Here is a 21,381-nt window from a genome sequence, read left to right on the forward strand (position 1 = left end):
ATTATGAATTTGTTTTTTGTTGGTAGAAGAGTTTACCTTCAAGAATCTTTCCTGTTTGTTCTGCAGCTCCACCTGGTAAGACTTTAGCTACATAGGCTCCAATGTCTCCATTACTTGCAGGGACCTCTTTCCCTCCAACCACACGGATACCCAGACCATTTCCTGTATAGAAAAAAAAACAAAAACTTGTGAGTGCAATATTAGTGTAAATAAAGTTAAATTATTAACCTGTTCTTTGTCCACAAACCCATTCAGACTCTAAAACTTACAGAAACAGCCGAAATAGCCTACAGTCATTTCAAAATTCCCCTAGTTAAATCCTTTGTTTAAGCTACCTGCTTAAGTTAATTATTCCTCGTAACTAAAAGAGGTTAAAGTTAAAGGTCACCTATCATGCTATTTGTAGGCAATAGTATAGACTCAGATGTCTATCAAGTTTTTTGCTCAAAATATCAAACAGATCACCCATTCTAGCCATGCCTCATATCCCTCCATTTCACTTCCTGTTTCAAAAGCGCTGATTTGGGGTATAAAGCTTTAAAAAAAAAAAGATTGATAAAAAAAAGGAGGGGGCTGAGCTCATGCGGGAGATTCTACCAGCAGATACTGCGGTGATGAAACGCCATATCATGGATTATCAAGGATTATTTCTGAAACAGTATGGAGCTCAAATGCTTTCTCTCTTGCCGGCTATACCACAAGGTGAGTTCCTTTTTATTTCCTGCTTCTTCACACACATGCTCTGTGCAGTACAGGTTAGCTCTGAGTGTTAGAGATGCTAATGTAAACATGCACCGACCATATTACGTCCAAAACAGACGGGCAACATTTCTGATAGCAACGTTTCTGATAGGGCCGTGGGTGTAAAGCCAGCCTACATTTCCGATATTAAGTCATACGCAAATCTGGATCAGCGCCGTTGTAGCCCCGTTTTTAGAGATTTGGGTAGGGAGGAAAAGAGAAAGGGTTTTATTTTCTCTCGCTGCGTGAGTTCCCAGACACACCGGGGACACATATTTATGTATAAAAGACATCAAAAAGTGCATTTTGCATGATAGGTCCCCTTTAAATCCAATCATGATGGAAGCTAATGAGCTTAGCAGAGTAGCAGTATTGTCAGTTAAGCTTTGACTCAAATTGATGGGAATTGGTGTGGTTACTTAAATTACATATTAATGTTATCAATTTGAGATACATTTGTCATTGATTTTAATACACTGTATATAACTCAATTGACTAGTAAAAGTAGAAGGACACTAACAACCAGATGGCCCACATTTTTCCCTATAATCATGCATGATAAATAATCAGAATAACGTTTATCTGAAGGTATTATTGGTAGTTTGTTAGCTATGTAGATATTTACGCAGATTTAACAATAACGCATAAGGCTACAACCTTTCTTTTACTCATTTTAAAACATTTTCTATACATTTTACAGCTTCTGTAGAAAATGATCTAAAAAAAAAAACATTATAAATGCGAACCTCTCTATGAGTTATCCACAAAACACATATTGATCTATCATGTACCCCCACAGGTAAAATAAAATGCATTCACATACACAGAAGCAAAACTAAATATTTAACATGTTTTTTGAAGCAAGAACAAAACAACTGAGATAGAATAGAAATGACTCAGTAATGCACAAAATAAACAAAATGCTGACTTTGTGGGCTATTTGTTAATTGTGTAAGATAATCCTGAATGTGAGGGATATGCCATTTTGAGCATGGAAATGACTGATGAGTGTGGAAAAGAGCCAAACCATAAGAGAAGCCAGGAAATGTCCGACTGCTTTGAGCCTGGAAGAATAGTGTGATGGAACGTAATGGCAGGGGAAGTGACTCGTCAGTTTCATGAGATCTGGCATGAATATCAAGTAAATAGAACGCATGAAGCACACCGGTCATGCTCTGTAAACCCTAATGGGATCATGATACATATTAATGTGTACATTTGACTGTATTAGTTCTTTTTGAATGATTTTGAATCTATATTTAAATTTTTCAAATTAAATAAAGGTAAAACAATGTGTATGCTGTAAACGGTGCATATTAAATGCAGTCAGTAAGCAACGAGCTCAATAAAATCGAATGCATTACAGTCAATAATGCATTAGCTTGCAATTGAAGCCATTTTCTTTGCTACTTTTCTTTTTATTGAAGGAATATTGTGATACTTTACCTGAGACACTGCGATCTTTGGGATCCCTCTGCAGTTTGACCCTGAGGTGAGGGAAGGGGTAGTATGGGCCTTTTCCCTGTGGTCCACACACAATTGGGAAGTGTCATTTGTGTACAAGGTCAACGGGAAACAGTACATTATGGTAGCTCTGCATCAAGGTGATTTTTACATAACAAATAGACCAGTAGATATTGCCGTGCAAGAATTTAACTACAGTAAAATTGTGTAGAGAAGGTTTTCACCTGTCTCTTCTCTTGGCCATTCTCTGAACGGCCGTCTCTAGGTTTGTCAAACCAGTCGGTCTCCTCTCGTCTAAGGTGGTAGGCTTTAGGGATTAAAACAAGAACTACTTCAGAACAGATCTTAGAACTTGAGCTGCTTCATCCCACTATACGGGCTTCTTCAGTTCATATAAGGGTTATTAAAATGCTTTAAGCACATTTGTATTTATAAATAAATCTACATCAATTACAGTTGGGATAGAAATATGAGAAAAACAAGGGCCAGAGAAGGAGTTTAATATTATTTTACTTCCTTGCTAGAGAGGACTGACAAGCAAAACAACATTAAGGGTAATGTAAAAAACAAAACAGAACCAAAGAAATGTAGTAGTTTGTACTATCAGCATTATTATTAGCACCTATAATGCAGTTATTTTCTATTAATGTAAATCTTGGGTATGTAGATATTTTACATTATTCATAACTCCAATCGTGAAAGTACTTTCTTTAAACGGTAGGCCTATCAGTAAAAATAATGGTGATGTGCATTAGACCTTAGGTGCATTTTAATGTGATAGCTTATGAATGACTATAGAACTGAACTAATACTCTACCATTGGTTGCGTCGTCTCTGTTCAAAGCCATCAGCGAATCACTTAGGGCTGGAATCAAGGCAAATTGGTTTACATTGCATAATGTTGGGATCCATTGGAATGTATTAACAAGTTATTATGCTTCCAAGACAAATCCGAACTGGGATATTTAAATGTTTAAAATAGAAAGAAACATTGTAACCTTTATTAAAATCTGAACCTCCAAAACACTGCTCTTAGTTTGGAAACTATGGAAACTCATTGTTGCATATTGGTACTTAAAAAATCACTTATAATAAAATGGTTTTAGCCATCACTGGAAGTGTGCATCAACAATATATTGCTAAATATTGAATAGATGATTTGTGGCTTTTATTAGCAAAACAGAAGCAAACTGAGATGTACTGAAATTATTTAGTTCTTGCTTTAAATAATAGTCTTTCCTGTTGGAAGACACTCGCACATTCTGCACAGTTTGCTTTCATTGAAAGTAGAGACAAATAAATAGTGAATGTTACAAGAAATGAATGCAACATTCCATGCAACACAACATCAATTATATATCGTCATACAAGCAACCACAACAAAACATGCAAGTTAAATTGTTATATTTATTACACACAGATAAGTGTTGCAAACAAATATCATGCATTTCCACAAATAAGACAGTACCCTGCTTCACACTGTTGTTTTCTCAGAATGTTATTGATCTTGCCTATAACTTGATACTATGATTCAACCCACATTTATTTTTCATACAATTAAATATGATGATAATACACCAACATTATCCACCATCTAAATTACATTTCACACTATTGGAAAATCCAAAAAGATAGTTAATGTACAATTGGCTATTTTTTTTACAATATGTGTTGTTATTAAGTGTAAATGTATAATACCTAATTCAATTAAAACTCTTTTGTACCAAATGGTACATTTTCATATGGTGCGGCACTTTTTACGTGTATAATTTGAGGATTTTTCTTTGTCTAAATCTGATTTAAGACTCAAAGGATTAGCCTGCTCTGCCTTGAATGTCTAACAAGCAGGATTTTAATACAATGAAAATCTTCTTTAATATAAAATGCTGACTGCCACCAGTGAGGCATTTCTATATAAGGACGGGAACCTCCCACGCAATATAGCAGTAACAGGAAGTTAGACTTTACAGTGTCATGCAGTGAATTAATACTGGAAATGTTACACAATATCTTAAATGCAGAAAGCAACACAGTGCATGCATAAAGATTACATTCAACCACAAAAAGCAAAATGAACAAAGGCATGCATGCACACCAGATCTCAGCTGATAGACCAACATTAGTGAGAACCAAAAATAAAGAGATAATACATTCACCAAAATTAAGGTTAGACACATGCAGCATTTCAATAAAGACACAGCTATATGTTATACACAATACATGCAAGCAAAATAAACCACAACCAGACACTCTAAAGTATGAAACATTCAGTAGGAAAAGAGTGACAGAGTGACATGTCTGTTTTTTACCTTCACTATCTGACATGGTGCCTTGAAGGTCATCCATCAGCACATAACCCCTACCCCTGGTTGGCTCTTCCCTGATAAGTTGCTGCTGCTGGGAGTCCTCCAAGGACAGGCAGGAACCAAACTGGTCCCTTGAATCTGCTGATATAGGTGGCAGAGGTCCCGCTGAGGCACGGGCCATGCCCATTGGCTGCCCAACAGGGCTCAACGGACTCTCTTCTTCTGAGTTCTGGGCCACTATGGGTAATCGGCCACGGCCACTCTGTACAATGGGAAGGCTGGTAGGTTTGGTGCGGCCAGAGGGGGTTTGATAGCTTGGTACATCTCCAGATGATTCCCCGTCCCCTTTGAGCCTCAGTGAAGAGCTGGAAGGGTCTCTTTTGAGAGACAAGTCCAACCCATAGCAAGATGTGGGCCTGGATGAGGGTCTTGAGCGACTACCACTGGGATATGCAGAGTCCAATCCTAAACTCTGGCCCAGGTTTAATGACCCAGCCAAGTTGGCACCCAAGGTGGACCCCAGGTATTTTTGTTGCTCTGCAATATTCTTACGAAGGCCAAAGGTGATCTCATCTTGAGAGAGCCGGCTGGCTCTTGCTGATGCACTGGTAGACCCAAGATAGTTATAGTCTGTCTCCAAGCCTCTGTTATCTGGAATAGAGGAATACTTGGAGGAGATCTTAGGTTCTATCAATGGAGTCTTATGTTTTTGGTACAACATCGATGCCGGGAGTTGTTTAGCTGCTTGCTTCTCTAGAGTAAGTCGACTGATGCTGTACTTGTCTGTCTTTGGATAGTTTCTTTGGGAGTAACTAGAGACGCTCGAGCTTGGGGTATAGTAGTGTTGTGACAGCCCTGTCAGTTGTTCCAAGTTTTCTGTCCCACCTGTACTTCTCCTAAACTCTTGCTTGAGCTGTTGCTTTAGTAGTTTCAGTTCATAGGGTTCCTCCATTGTATCCTCTTCATCAGGGGTCTTTCCATAAGTATGGAGTCTAGAGGTGGATCCCAGATAGTCAGTAGATCCCAGATCTGCAGCACTCCTACGCAGAAGCTTCTCTGCTTTGGCCAGCTCCCTCTCCGCCAGACTGTAAGATGAAGACATACCTGTGGAACCCTTAGCAAGTTCTGCAGCATCTTCTAGCAACATGTAACTCCTAGGTGTATGATGATCTACATCGGTGTAATAGGAATCAGAGACAGCTGACATTGGGCTACGTGCCATATTTCCCACATCCAACGCTCTGAGGTCAAGGTGGTTGCCATATTTGTCATACTTGACCCCCAGGAAAGCTGATGATGTGGGATCAGGTTGGCGGCTAATGACTTCATATTTAGCTGCATCCAGCTCTGAGAGGAGGGCTGCTTGTCTAGCGGCTTTCTGCTGCAACAGAAGCATCTGGTGGTAACTCTGCTGCTGGGCGCTGGTGAGCGAGGGGACAGAGGAGTACAGAGAGTGAGATTGGTAGGACTGAGGAGTCTGGTAGAGAGACTGCTGGTATTGGGTTTGATTGTATTGGTACTGGGAGTATTTTCCATACTCATGCTTGGTTTGAGGTGGGACAAACTCATCCAATTCTGCCTGGGGAGCTGTCCTGGGACGTTCAAGACCATGACTTTCAATCTCAACATCTTCACTTCCAAGCCCACCTCTTGTCTCTCGGATGTTACTAACCTCACTGTCTGACATGTAGTCTCTATCCTCAGCAACACTCTGTAAGTAGGCCCTTTCTCTCTTCTCTCTCTCCATCAGTAGGACATCTTTTCTACGATTAATGCCCATCTCCAAATACCTGAGCTTGGCATCAATCTCTTTCTCCTCCTCATCCAGCTCTGCTTGTCTTTTCCTGAGTTTTGAAGACTCACGCTCCACTAGATTCAGCTCACGGTCTATATCTTGCAGTATCTTGGCACGTGCCATGTTGGAATTGCGGCACATTCTTCGGCGGGCCGAACCAGTGGTGTATGCTGTCTGACCAGTTGTTGTTGACTCATCCTCTGACGGTGGATTGGGAAGCGTCCTCTTCACCTTCTTTTGAGTGCCTGTTGGTGTGCTACCTGAGCTTTTCCCCTGTATGAAAAGTAAACAAAGAACGTATTAGGACTTCAGAATCAAAACAAATGTCCTAATCCCCAGAATGAATTATTCAGCAGGTTATGTAGTCATTAACATGTAAAAAATAATTTCTCTGAACGGAATGCCATGTAAAATTAACATTATTGACAGATTAACAGATTATTGCTGTTTTTATTCACAATCTCAGTTGTCTCAAAGGAAAAAAGTGCATACATTCTAATGTCTGTATAATGTTAATATTTAAGTGTCGATAACACTTATTTAGTGTTTAACGACACTAAATAAGGATATAGACTAGAAAATGTGAAGTGTAAGAAAGTTTATTGAAATACACCCATTTTTGCACCTTTCGTGCCTTCCAGTAAGATATTTATTCCTGCCCATAAATGTTACCCACAATCTCACTAAATTCAACGTTTGGTTTAAAAAAAAAAAGAAGTAATTTATTCACACTAAGCCTCTGTGGATCTCTGACAGCTCAGCATTTTCTTGCAAGCTCAGCTCATTTCCCATCCTTTTATGTATGTATGAGATTCTCAACATTGAATTGCCCAGGCTGAAAACTGACTTCCATACCCTATGAGGGCCAGGAGCACCATAGAAAAAAAGTGAATATGTGCAACCTATTCAGTTGTTCCTTTTACTTTCACATTCAGAGTTTAAGCTTTTACATATAGTACACTTCGCAATGTGCAAGATGGAACCAGCAGCATTGTATAACATTAGGATCAATTAATGGAGCGTTTTCTTCTATCTCTGCTAGAAAAATTCTCTATTACTAAGGAGTCAAAGTGCAGCAATGTGGGTGAATCAACTCTTCTAAGGCCAGCTGTGTGGTGAACAAAATGTCATACAGTATGGTGTGCAAGTTTCTTCATGCAAACATGAAAAGAACATGCAAACTCTCGCCACGGGGCAAAATAGATATAACCACTGAGCAATTATGTCACGAAGAATGGTCATGACTAATGTTTAGTTCTACATGAGGAGTAATTTTAAACTGAATTATTCACAGAAATAATATCTTAATAACTATAAGATGATGTGTGAGTGAAAAAATATGGTACTGTTAGGAGATGACATGTATTTAAATGAGAAGGTGAATCAAAGTTGCAATATGAGAAGCATTACAACCAAAGCAAAGGACAAACACTGCCTTCATTGGAGCTGCTACCAGGATATTTTATTAACCAAAAGAACACTTCAGACACAATTCAAATGTGTCTTTTTGTCAGCCAGCACTTGTTTTTTCTTATATTTATGTTAATTGAAGTTATACGTTCAATACTCACAGTGTAGCTATCCCCAGAGGTTCCCCTTTCTTCTCCTGTTGGGCTCACGGGCTTAGGGTCAGACATGGATCTCTGCATGCCTTTTTGTCCCCTGGGACTTGCTGGATCTGGACTCCCCTTTAGGTTTTGTGGGCTTGTATCACCCAGTTTTTTCTCATAGGACACGAACTCAAGGGATTTGCTAGGGGATATACAGGGAGATATTGGGGAATAGAGTACGTTGGCAGATTTAGAAGGTGCTAGTGTGGAGGAATCAACTTTGAGGTTAGAAGACTGGCCTATTTCCAAGGGGGTAGGTCGTTTCTTAGGTGAGGTCCTTTCAGAGTCAGACAGCTCCATCCTGGTGTCCATTATAATGTTCCCCTCAGAATCTGTTTGTATAGAAATCTCAGTGTGGGCTTTAAAAGACATATCTGACTGCCCACCCCTATCACCCCTGGCAGTGCGTGGCCGGCTTTGACGGTTTCTGGTCTCAGCCTCCCATTCGTCTTGATCTTCATCATCAGTCTGCACACAACTGTCAACACTCTTTTTAGCACTCTTCTTTTTTCTACCTGCAGTGTAAGCTTTACTAACTGTCTCATCCTCGTCATCTGTCTGGCACCCACTATCCGTGATCTTTCGAGACAGCACTGTGCCATCAGGTCCCAAAACAACTGCCTCCTGCACACCGTGACCGGGCATGTCCCCACCTGGGTACATCTGACGAAGCTTTTGCTCTTCCAGCTGCATGCGCAGTTGCTCTTGGAGTCTTTGAATCTGCTCAAGCTGCTGCTGTTGCTGGGCATATGTTTCTTTCTGCATCATAAGGTGGGCCTGTCTTTCGTCTTCTTGTTGGTTCAGGATATGCTGCTTCATGGACTGCAGCTCCTCCAGTTCCTTCTGCACCAAGACCTGTTCGTGCTCTCGGAATCGCTGAATCTCCAGGCGCTCCCACTCTAATTCCTCAGCCAGGCGCTGTTGATTCAGTTTCTCCATCTCTAGCCTCTCACGCTCTGCCTGATACTGGCCATCCCCAGGAACCATGGGTGAAGACAGAGCTTCCAGTGAAGCCGCTATTGCTTCTAGCGATGCATCAGTGTAAGTGTCAAGGGATAAGGAAGCTGGTAATGTGGTGACACCAGCAATGCTACCCCTTCTTGAGATCTCTAGATTAAGTGGGGCATCTCCTTGTTCTTCCGTTGCAGTAATGGAGATAGTCGACAGGAAACTGTGGGATCTTGTAAGTGGCAAGTTCTGGAGGTTGGACAGGGAGGGCATAGTGTCACTGGTATGCATACCTGACAGAGAGTTGTATGATGTGCTAAAGATGGACCCAGGTTGGTTGGTAATGGCATACGTTGATGGGATTGGTGCTGCAACAGAGGAATAGACCACGCCATTTGATGACCTCAAGACACTGCTTGTACCAAAGAGTGTACCAACAGCACTTGTGACTCTGGTCTGGGAATATGGTGGAATTGTCATTCCTGCATAAGCCCCTTTCTTGGAGTAGTCAACAGCTTCACCTGTCAAAAGTCAAAAATATCAGTTGAGTCCAAATAATGCAGACTTATTCAATGATGAAGCAAGCCATGCTTTATCCAATTAATGGGGGAGAAAAAAATGGAGAAAGAAAATCCAATGTTTGGAAGTGCAATACGTATAAACAAGATCACAGCATGCAACAAAAAGATGTGGTGAAAGAGTAAAAATAAAAGGAAAAAAAAGATGAATTTCCATGCAAGACAAAAAGAAAAGCATAACAAACAAAATAATGTCTTTTAGCCATAAATGAGTTGAGGTAGTTCAAATTGACATTTAAGTGACAGGTCAGCAATGTCACTCCACTGACCTGCATCAGAAATCTTTGCCGAGGTAAGATCTACTGCACCCTCGGTTGTGCCACTGAAATTATAGCTGTTCTTACTTTTGTAAAAGAACAGACCAGCTTCTGCTAAGTTTGTCTCGGACATTGAAGGTTTAATTCCACCAAAACCTCTCATGCTGTAAGGTGATCTGTCATACTGGTAATGGTCATCCCGATATCCAAAACGATCTTCAGGTAGAGGTGTGGTAGGTTGTTGAGAAGTGCAGCTTCCTGCAAATGGGATTTGGAACATGACATCACAGCATACTGCTTTTTTTCCTGCAGTCAGATCCACTGGTTTGCCGTCATCATCTGTGATTACAGCTGTGACCATCTCTGCAGAAGCAGCATCCATTGATACCATAGTGTTGAATGGTTTAGTTGTGCTTAGGTCAACAGCTCCTGCCACTGTGGTTGTTCCCGTAGTTAATCCATTTGCAGCACAACTCGCTATATAAGTGGGTGCAATAGTGACAGGGGGGGTCTGGAAAGTTCCTCCACCTGTACTTGATCCAACTGATAGGTTAATAGGAATCTCGGTACCAACATTAGTGGAGCGCTGATAATCAATTGGTCGATATATAATTTGAGAAACAGGCTCAAAAGCTTTGACTTTTGTTAGCTCGAGAGGACCTGAAGATACTAGAGAGGTGTCTACATTGTCACATTGCTGGATTGTGGCAGCACAGGTCACAATGGTGATACTATCAGTCACTATAGAAACAGTGGATGATTCAGCACTAAGGTTGACTACAGGTGACTGCACTGCACTGTTTTGGCGACTGATTTCAGTTGGAAAAGTCTGACGTCTTGAGTCTGGGCCAGCAGATAGATCCACACCATTCATATCTGAAGCTTGATCAACCTTAACGGTCCTAAGATCCACCACCTCAAAGGGTTGGACAGCCTGTCCATTTTGTGCTGGCAATTGGGGCTTAAGTTTCTCCATTGAGATTGGGACACCATTTGCCCTTGGAGCTGGTACTGGTGGTGTTGTCCTTTCATGAACAACAGAGACAGTGGTCCTTTGGACTTCGGTGGTGACTACTTGAGAGATCAGGTTAGGCATAACCACAGGTGGCTGTGTTGAGGCAGATATAGCCTCAATTATGTGACAAGAACTAGATACATGTTTTTCTGGGCCACAAATCTCTTGACTTTCAATGGATTCTGTGAATCGAGTATATGCCAGAGGCACCCTGGTTGTTTGAGGAGGGATTGGTTGTTGATGTTGCGGTGGATTTGAATTATGTTGAGGCTGTGCTTGGTGATAACTTTGGGGCTGAGCTTGGTGTGAAGGGGATGCTGGGCCAGGGCTAGAAGGAGCCATAGTGGAAATACCTTCTACAGGAGAGCTAGGCTGAGATGGCAGTGTAATAACTACATATGTGTCACGTAGATTCCTGGTGTATCTTGGAGAAGAAGGTGACTTTGGCGAGGGATGGAAATGCTTACTCTCAGAAGAAGGGCTCAGATTTAGAGCAGTCATTTCAGTAGGACCAGTGGGAAGTACAGAGGGTCTGGATGGATATGGGGCATGGGCAGGTGAAGAAGGCTGGGAGCCAGGCTTTGGTGCAATTGGTGGTTTGACACAATGTCCTGGTGAATGAATGGATGGCTTTGGGGCAACAGGGGGAGGAACATGAGGCTTGTACATTGGTGTCACTGCTTGTCTTGTAGGAGGTCCTTGGGCTGCAGTCACTGCCCCTATCTCTGGCCTCATTGGAGTTGCTGAAGCCTGAGGTGGAAGTGGAACTGGGGCTTTCCTTGGAAAAACTGTAGGTTTTGGTGGAGTTGGAGGAGGCAGTGGTGGTGGAACAGGTACTTCTGCTTTTTCCTGAGAATTAGCCCTACACAGGACACTTGGCTTAGGGGGTAGAGGTGGGGCAGTAGAGACTACGCTAGGAATACTCGGTGTGTACTGTGGGACTGTGGGCAGGGGTGAAACACTGGCAATTACAGTGGCTGATGTTTTTGGGAGTGCACTGGATAAGTCAACAACATCATCCTGTAATTCAGCAATTGTGGTTTGAGGTTGTTGATCTGATGTGGATGATTGGGGCCACTCGGACACTGTTACAGGGTCAGTTTCCATAGCTGATGTTGTGCCTGATACTGCAGTTGTACCTTTTTCCTTTTTTATCATACTCTCGTCATCAGAAGACAATTCTCCTGAAGAGCATTGCGTCACCCTTAAGTCTGGAATGGGATGGAGTGCCTTTCTATAAGCAGTGGCTTCCACTTCTGGATCCTGCTGAGTTGGACTTGTTCCAGGAGTCAGCACTTTTTTCATTAGCTCTTCATAGGCAGTTTCAGCATCCAACAATGGCTTCCCATCTGCGCCTAAGGTTACTTCGCTGCTTTTGGAGAATGTATTCTCAGCAGGTTGCAACACAATTTCTGGATAAGTGTTTTCCTTTTTAGGCTGAATTTTTTCATATTCTTGCTCCAGCTTCATGAATTCCTGCCTCTTTTTAATCATGTCTTCATAAACTTCATCTGGTGATCTCAGTGGTTTGGGCTGAGAAGGAACAGCAATCTTTTCTGGCTCCCTAAGGTCAGTTGTTGGATTGTCAATAAGTGAATCATAAGCGTAGTCTTCTATAAGCATGCCTCCATAAATGGACTCTTTTCCGGGTTGAATCTCACCTTGCTCAAGTGTTGGAGACTTCGCCCTTAGCATTATTTCCTCGTAAGCCTCATCAGCAGATTTGAGAGATTTGTTCTTCGATTTATCATCTGAAGGGGAGTGAAGAGATACTGATAGAGGCAGTTGATAGGTTTTCTGAACTGCTGCAATCTTTGAGGGGTGGATTTCAAATCCTTCAGAGTCTGATTCAATACTGGGGGAGAAATCTGAGCAAGATGATCGCCTGATTTCCTCCATCTCAGCCTCTTGCCTCAGTTCTTCTGTTGGTGAGGCATCTTCAATGGGGGAAAGGTTGCTTGGTGGCGTCTTTGGACGCTCTCGCCTCCTCTGGGCACGAATCTCTTCCTTGTCTTTCTTAGATTTCTTCCCAGAGCCCTTCTGCTTTTCTTGCTCTCTGAGTAGCTCCTCTTCTTCTCGTAACTCTTCTTCCTCAGAAGAGTCTTCGATAGTTGGCAGCACTTGACCAGGTTGTCTGTGTTTGGCTTTCCTGTGTTGTTTACCCTCACCAGAACGGATATGGCTTGGACTACTGTCACTGTCTTCATCCAGTGATGAAATGGATGTTGGGGATGTCCCAGGAGTGAAGCTGGAAGCATGTAGACTGGACGACCCTTCACCTCTAGATCGATCATCAGGAGAGTCTGTAAGGCTTTCCATTTCAGGCTCTCCATCGTTAGGTATGCGTATTGGGCTGCTGGTAGAATTCAGCTCCATAGTTTGGAATTGGCGAACTCCAGTACCACTCTGAGACTCTTTTTGTTCTTGTCCCACCTCTTTGTCTATATCAGGTTTATCCAACGAGCCATGGAGTTGTTTATCTTCTTCATCATCTGGACTTATTGTGCTTTTCTTGGTAAGTCTTCGGTTTTTTCCTGATGAACTCCGCTCTACTGCCTCTGTTGTCTTCTTCTCCATTTGTTTCTTCTCATGATCTCTGATCTTACGCTGGATCAGGTTTTCCTCATCAGACGGGGAAGCATCTTCATTCTCACTCATTTCGATGATCTGTTTTCGAATAAAGTCCTCATCATCCCCAGACATTGGGCTCTCCTTCCCAAAGCTTTCACTGCTATCATCCAGCGAATCTGTCCTGACATCCATGGGCACAAGAAGCTTTTTCTTTGTGGAGCCTTTGGCATTCTTATCAGAAAGTTCTCTGTCATCTTCTGAGCTTGGGGAGTCTAGTGAGAGAGGAAGCACCTCTAATCTACGTCTGGACTTTAAAGTGTCTGTTAGTTTCTCCTCCTCATCATCATCATTTTGTTGCGTGGTTGCCTTTGCCTCAAGAATTGGAAGGACTGAGCTTTCCAGCTTAGCTAGGTCTGATGGGCTGGTGGGACTGCTATCCATTGCAACCATATCCTTCCCTGCAGGCTCTTTCAAGGTCTCCAATGTTTTTACCTGTTGGATTGAAAAAAGACACCATTATTTTTTTCATAGAGATCATTGGTGTGTTAAAATCTGCAGAAATAAAACAGATGATGTACAAAGATAATAATGAATGATACCACTACTTGTGCTAAATACTATGGTCACCTCAGCGACTGCATCTTCATCACTTGGCTTTCCCAGAGACTGGGTTACAGCCTCCTCTTTCTCCTCCACGTTAGTGTTCCCCTCCTTGGGTTCATTGTCATGCTCACTCACTAGAGACATTGGGATTTCAGGTTCTGCTACAGGGGCTGTTGCTTCTGATACAGATACACCTCCTCCAATTTCTAAATCTGTCTCTGAAGATTCATCCTTCTTTGATTCTGCGTTCTTTCCTACGTTAGACTCTGCATTGCTATCTTTGTCACACACGGCGCTTGTCTCTGATACCTTCTCTGATTCCTGAATGTTGCCAGTAACAGGTTGTGACTCATCCTCTATTTTATCAGGTTTTTCTTCCACCTCTTTGATTGACACCTTTTGCTCAGCAACTTTCTCAAGTGGTTCATCATCACTCCCTTTCAGAGTCAACGTCTCTTTCTTTACTTCATGTTGATTTTCAGCTATACTGTTTGTATTTTGAGATCCAGCTTCTGCTTCATCCTGAACAAGTGTCTCCTCACAGGCTACATCTCTGACTTCTGTCTCACTAATGACAGCTGAGGATGACACCATCTCTACACTTTGCAATGATTCCTTGACATCAACATGTTCTATCTCTTTCCTGTCATCAGGAGTTGGGGGAACAGATGCATCCACAACTTTCTCAGATGTATCACCAGCTTTTAAAACTGTATCTATAGCTGTTTGGATATTTCCAGCAGTAGTTGGAGCTGGCTCTCTTGCTATTTCTGTTTCTCTCTTCTCTATTACATAACAAACACTTGTTGTTTCAGTAGAGGAAGGTGCTGGACTTGATTCAGCTTCATCAACTTTCTCAAGTGGTTTCTGGTCATTTGCTCTCCCAACTGTTTCCTGTTCAACAGCCTCATTTACAAAAGCTTTCCCTTCATCATCTTTGACCTCAATAGCTTTCTCTGCTGCTGCATTCTCCGGAACTCTGTCATCTTCAACGGCTTTGTCAGTAGATGGTTTATTCTCATTTACTGTCTCCTCAACAACTTCTTTTTCTACAGCTTTCTCCTCAATACTTATTTCTTCAGCATTATCCTTAACTGTTTCAATCGGAAATGTTGATTCCTCATCAGGAATATTTAGCTTAGCTGTTTCTTCTTCTTCAATATTAACTTTATCCACAACCAGAATCTCCTCTTTTGTTTCCTCTTTGGTTTCTCCTTCAACTGGAGCAACAGAAGGTGACTTATCTGCTGGGACAAGTGCGGAAGGCTCCTCCTCTTTTTCGATGGGTTTAGTTTCCACTTTATTTGCCTCATTATTCTCCTCTGAAGCTAAGACAGGGTGAATGTTTTCTGACATCAGTGAAGGACTATCCGTTTCTACACATTTAGGTGGCTCTGGTTTGAATTCTTGCTGTGTCTCGTCAGGTTTAGGGACCTCAACTTTGTCAGCAGGAGCTACATTTTCCTCAACCTCAACCACAGGTGGAGGAGCACTTTCTATCAGTACTTGCTTATCTTCTATAGGTTCTGCTTCTATTTGTACATCTTCATTTTTAACATCAGGTGCTATACTGTCGGCTTCAGGGTTTGTGATGTCTGTTTGCTCCACATTAGAAGCTGATTCTACTGTGTCTGGTGGAGTAGAAGTAGTTTCATCTATATGGGCTTCTTCACTTGGCTTATCAAGTTCTACATCTGTTATTTTCTCCTCTTCTACATTTGTAGCTGAAGAATCTGGCTTTGGATCAACCTGAACAGGGCCTTCCTGTGAGACTGCTTCTGGAATCAAGGCAGGTTTCGCCACAACTGAATTAGGTGTCACTTCTGGAAGAATTTCTGGAGTGGGCTCCACTTTCTCAATATCTGTCAGGGGAGCTGCAGCATCAATCGGGGCAACCTCAAATTTTGGCTCTGTTTCTACCTCGGCAGGGACAGTTGTCTCATCTAAACTTGTATTAGTCAGTACATTTTGCACCTCACTTTCCACAGGAGGAGAAAAGTCCTCTGTCGCATTCTCAGAGCTACTCTGTATTTCACCTGCTGTGTTTTCACTGACAGGTGAACTCTGTGCTTGTTGATCCACATTTGTCTCTGAGTTAGGAGGATCCTCTACTGCATTATCAGAGCTAATCTGCTGTTGCTCAACTGCAGGGACACTCGCTGCTACACTCTCTGAAATCGGACCTTGTTGTTCAGGCTGAACTACAAGCTCAGACACTGGTTCAGCTGCTAGTGGTTGTTCTTTTGACTGTGGTGCTTCCTGTTGGGTTATATCAGGAGGAGGGGGGCTAACGGAAAGAGGGACTTCAAGGTCAGGTGTGGGAATGTTTTCAGGCAATACCTTGGTATCAGGAGCTGGTGGGGTTAGGTCTGCTGCTTCTACTACAGGTTTCCTATCTACAGCAGCAGGGGCAGGGGTGGAGGAGGGAGCAGGAGCAGGTGTTTGCTTCTTTGGGGAAGCCATGTTTGGAGGTGGCACGTCTCCCAGCTGGCCAGACATGGCTCTCTGTGTCTGGCAGTTGAGGCAGAGCCATTCTTTCTGTAAGACAAAGATGAGAACACATTGTAAGTAGTTAGGAATTCATTATGTTTGCTGCAATCATTTTTTAACATTCAATTAGAACATAACCATTTATATGATGTTCTGAATAACACAAAATGACTTGACTTTCACAGTCATGTGAAACCAAATGTTTCCACGTAGTTAAAACGTCACTGTGACGAGGCACCAGTGCAAGTCATGCTATTTTAAGGGGAAGCTTTTACATGAATCGGACTTAAGAGACAGGCCTATGCATAATGCATGGTAATGGGGCTGGGTTTACCAATGCATGTCCGAAAGGGCTGGGTGGCCTGGGCAGACATGTCATGTAGCAGACAGAGAAACTGTTTTGAATGTGTTTTTCTTTGATTGTGTACTTTAATGGTGTGTGTATAGGGCTATGTTAAGGCTTCCTTCACTGAACCGAGACAGTTTTCCCTAAGACTCTCTGCACCCTGAACATCTTATTTTAGATCCTTGAACATCTCTGCAAACGCTGAGGCAGAGCAAAGGCCAATTTAAGGAGTTTCCCACTGCCGTTTTTTCTTTTTAATACCATCATCTCCTCCTGAAAATCCATTGTGATATAGTCCTCACCGAAATCTTTACAGCGTTGTATTTTGAGAAACAAACACATTGCTGGCACCGATGCCTAATCCGTCATCTTAGAGGTCTGCTAAATCTGTCCTGTCCTTGCAATCTGATAATTGTTGCATATTCTCAAGGTATTCACATAGACACAGGGCCTGAGGCGTACACATCCGCACCTAAAGGCCCTGATGAGGGCTATAAATCAAGAGCTGCAGCTATTATTAGAGTTTTATATCCAGTACTGCTGTGCTTTAAGTGGAAATACAAGTGTTGACAAACAATCAACGGGCTTGCATCTGAGAACAATAATACTGGAGCTATAAACAGTGCAAACAAACACACACCAGGCCAGAACATGTTTTATGAGTACCACACACACACGCGCACACGCACACACGCACACACACGCACACGCACACGCACACGCACACGCAATAATTCTTAGAAGGGGGAAATGTTGCTTTGTTATCACCTTTAATCTAACACAACATATTACTGCTTAGATTTTTGTTTTTATGTAATGTTGTATTTTAGCTAGATTCTTGTTATTTTTTTGGTTTTTCTGTTTTGATTTGGTTATACTGTATACAAAAATATGAGTTTATAATCTGAACAAAGTGTATCTGTTTAATGAAATAAACCGATAAATAAAAAGTATTAAAAAAAAGAAGGGTAAAATGTCAGCATGTTATAAACCAGCCTGCATGTATCTACCAGGTAACAGCTCCTTTCACATTTTGAAGTGCTCAAACATACGCCTCTGACCCCCCCTTAAGAAATGCCTTGGCCTGGGTTAACAGTGGGGTTTATGCAACATTTCGGGCTTCAGAGAAGATCGCAGCCGGCCTGTAAAGCCTTGTCACAGACGAGCCACCTCTCTGCAGGCACAGAAGAAAGAGGGAGGATGTCGCAGCGTCAGGGTAAATAAGGCATGAGCCCTGTTTCAATCCTTTTGCAGTCTTGAGAGAATGACACACCAGATATCTGTGGCACACACCCAACATAAAAAAGCAGCAAACATTTCATACTTGCAATTGCCACCCACAAGATGAAATAAGCAAAAGAGGAAATGAAAACATACATGTTTGCTGACATTAGTGAGTTATGGTCCCAACTTGACATAAATCCAGTTAATCCTCAGACATGATGATGGGCACAGCGTAGATGTGAGTGTGTATTTGAGTAATAAAGCATGCATTATCAACATCTGTCCCTGCTGGGAGGACTTGAGATTCTCCAGCTTGATGGCTCTATCAGTTAAGCCAGAGAGAGCAGACAATCAAAGCCAAAGAGATGGCCGCCAGATAGTTGAAGCAGAACCCACAGCCGGTCAGCCTCAGCCTCTCCAGAGCCAGTCATCACCGACGTTATCAACACATCCCCACAGGCACACTTAAACCTTGGCCACTAAATTGCCCTCTTTTAAGTCATTAGGAATAACCTCTCTGTTAAAGCAGATATGTTTCTTTAACTGCTAAGTGGCCATCTTTAATGCATTTCCTACTGACAAGTCTAACAGCTGTCACCCTGAAACATCAGTCTGCCTTTACTTAAAGTTAAACAAGATGACTTTGATCAGAATTCAACAAATTCAGGAAAATGTAATACCCAGAACCCAATTGTTTCAGATGTCTGCATATAAGTGTTCTATCTCAAAAAGGCACTTTCAGATGAGATATACTTTATTGATCCAAATTTTGGAAATAGTTTTATACCTAAGAACACGCAGCCTGCTCTCTGTGTCATTGCTGTCTACGTTCCTGGCAAATAAAAAGTGTCCGTCATTTGAAATGCGAAGGATTTGCCGATAAAATCATTGTAAGTGAATATATTTTTCTGAAGACAATGGATGAGTCTGCTTAATTCAATTGCAATCCGTCAGGTAGTTGAGAAATGTCCATCTAAAAAAAAGGTTTACAATCAGCTGCCCTAGCTGTTAGCGTGGCCAAAATGAATGAATAGATGATATTATATAACGACAACAATCATTGGTTAGGACCTAGTTGGTCTTTTATCTTCAGATAAGCATTCTCACCAGGACACATACTGTACATCACAAATGTCATTTATAGAGTGAATCTGCAGGGTCTAAATTAGCGGGGATGATACACTCTTCTCTTGCAGCTTTGCCTTAACCATTAATATAACGAGAAGGTATATCTTTGAATGACAATCTTCCCTGCTGCAAGTTTTCAAAGCAATGTGGAGTGTCTGTGTGAGAATCTGCTGTGATGCAGCCTGGATGATTCATAAAAGCCGGGTAGTCACTCGCTCACATAACCACCACATGTGCATGGATGTTGACACATACCAACAGCCACAGATAGGAGTTTTGACGTTGTCATATATCAGATGAAAGGCTTGAAATACTTCGGAGAGAAGTGACAACTTGCTCTTCCTCTTCCCACCGTTTCTCAAACAAATACAAGCTTATACGTAAATAAGTCAATACAGATTCAGTGTGAGTGTTTCATCTCCAACTTTCCATTCTCTTCAAAGTTTCTCCAAGGACACGGAAAGTAGACGGACAGAAAACCGCAGACAGAAACCAGATATTGAGACGAGATGGGCTGTAGCCATACTTATGTTCGGTTATTGTTCCCAACTGGGAATTGGAGTGTTGGGAAGGTCGGTGAGGCCCTTTGATTAAGACTGGCACTGACACTTGGAGTAGATGAGGATTTAGAGGAAGATGGAACAGATGGATAAAGAAAGATGAGAGAAGGAAGGAGGTAGAGGGAATGAAAGAAAAGGGTGATAATGGTGTGTGAGAGGCAAGAGACAGAGAGATGAGGGGAGGGAAGCAAAGAGGATTCAAACAAAAGGAGCATGGAGTGGTGAGGGAAAGGTTGAAGCAAGCGAAAGAGCTTAGTGGTCATTGGAGGCGACTCGACACCACCTCCTGCCAACCAGCTTAACATTATCACCCTAGAAATCTGTCAATGAATTGCCAGGAAATCAGGACAAGCTGCAGTTCATGATGAATGCCAGGAGTGACCTTCAATCATTACATTTCATTGTAAATAAAAACCAATATAGAACAATAAAAACTAGATGTTTTTTGCCTGTTTCCATTCTTTAGACTCAGGGAGCTTCATATTAAAGAACGGTCAAATATCAACCTTCTCCTCTAACTCTCAACAACAGGCAAATATGGATATTTCCCCCTTGAAAATGGACTATTCCAAAAGAAAATGTATTGGTACTAGTCTGACAAGGCAAGACCAAATCGTAAATGCAAATTAGTCTCGAAACATCTCACATTTTAAAACAAGTTATTCAAATGTGACGTATCCCTAAGAGACCTGCGACCAGGTGTGCCCAGTGTAGACGACCAATCACAGCGCAGTACCAGCCAGCATGAAATATGCAGTTTTTAATGGTATTCTATGGCCAGCTATCCTAGTTGATTGTTCAAAAATATTTGCCAATATACAATACGTACACACGGTGTAATGATTTAAGAAGGGAACCCTATTAGCGGGTACAACACTGAACGGCATGCTGGGAACTGGTTGCTTAACGTCACTCACATTCAACAACAGATTAGACAACAGAAAGACAGGCTGGAGAGTTACAGCACACATCTATTTATACGCTTTCTCAACAAACTTGGCGGGGGTATTATTCAGGACACAAGGAAGTGACATTTCTGACAGACACTGCACTAGTATTAATTATAAAGCTGTTGAAAATATTGTGTCCATCCTACAACATTGGTCGAGTCACCTACTGAGTGGCCTTCTTAATTATAATGCACAAGCAACATCACAGCATCAGCTCAAGCCAAAACAGATCTCTGTCCTAATAAATATCTCTCTCTTATAGATGTTCCAATCTCCGTTTCAATGTGCTGTATGCGCCCTTTACACATGAACCATGCTCGTGTGTGTTTCAATGTTCGTTTGACCCATGAAACTAAATGTTATGTGGGCAGTGATAGCCTTAAGGCTGGACAAAACTGGGCACTGGACCAGGATAATGCTGGCTTCAATCCCAAAATGAGCAGCTAAATCTGAGAGGGGGAAGTTGAATAAATCAAATTGTTCTTTCAAAAAGCCTCTGAGAAAAGTACTTTTAACCTCCAGCAGCTTAGTTACCAGCACTAGTGGGCTGTGGTTGTACTGGTCTGATCCTAGATGCATGTGAGTGAAGCAGAGTGCTGTAGGAAACCACAAAAAGCCATCTGAGCAAACATTCTCTGGAAACAAATCCATCTTTTACCCAACTCAAATCTCACTGATGACTTACAGTAGAATACATGTTCTCTCTTAACTAATGTCAGACTGTGTTTCTACATTGTGGATGGATGTTAAAGTGCCAGGTGAGTGAAAAAGGGAGAAATAGTTGTGCGGTAGTGT

The 21,381-nt window shown here is 41.9% G+C and overlaps 1 protein-coding gene across 1 annotated transcript in view; it reads right to left on the reverse strand.

Moving 5' to 3' along the window:
* pcloa (piccolo presynaptic cytomatrix protein a) overlaps positions 1–17,009 on the reverse strand; it is a gene marked incomplete at its 3' end in the record, with an annotated part of 24,764 nt that extends 7,755 nt beyond the window's left edge. Inside the window, exons 1-9 of the mRNA XM_010768779.1 lie at positions 16,986–17,009; positions 16,229–16,426; positions 9,712–13,777; positions 7,878–9,385; positions 4,515–6,579; positions 3,023–3,070; positions 2,430–2,512; positions 2,188–2,263; positions 37–162 (exon numbers count right to left, since the gene is read on the reverse strand). Of these exons, the coding sequence (XP_010767081.1) occupies positions 37–162; positions 2,188–2,263; positions 2,430–2,512; positions 3,023–3,070; positions 4,515–6,579; positions 7,878–9,385; positions 9,712–13,777; positions 16,229–16,426; positions 16,986–17,009 (8,194 nt within the window). The remainder of the gene's footprint in view (positions 1–36; positions 163–2,187; positions 2,264–2,429; positions 2,513–3,022; positions 3,071–4,514; positions 6,580–7,877; positions 9,386–9,711; positions 13,778–16,228; positions 16,427–16,985) is intronic.
* Between the last annotated feature and the right edge of the window lie 4,372 nt (positions 17,010–21,381).

The sequence above is a fragment of the Notothenia coriiceps genome, unplaced genomic scaffold (genome assembly GCF_000735185.1).
Source record: "Notothenia coriiceps isolate Sejong01 unplaced genomic scaffold, NC01 NC01_scaffold00006037, whole genome shotgun sequence".
Lineage (NCBI taxonomy): Eukaryota > Metazoa > Chordata > Actinopteri > Perciformes > Nototheniidae > Notothenia > Notothenia coriiceps.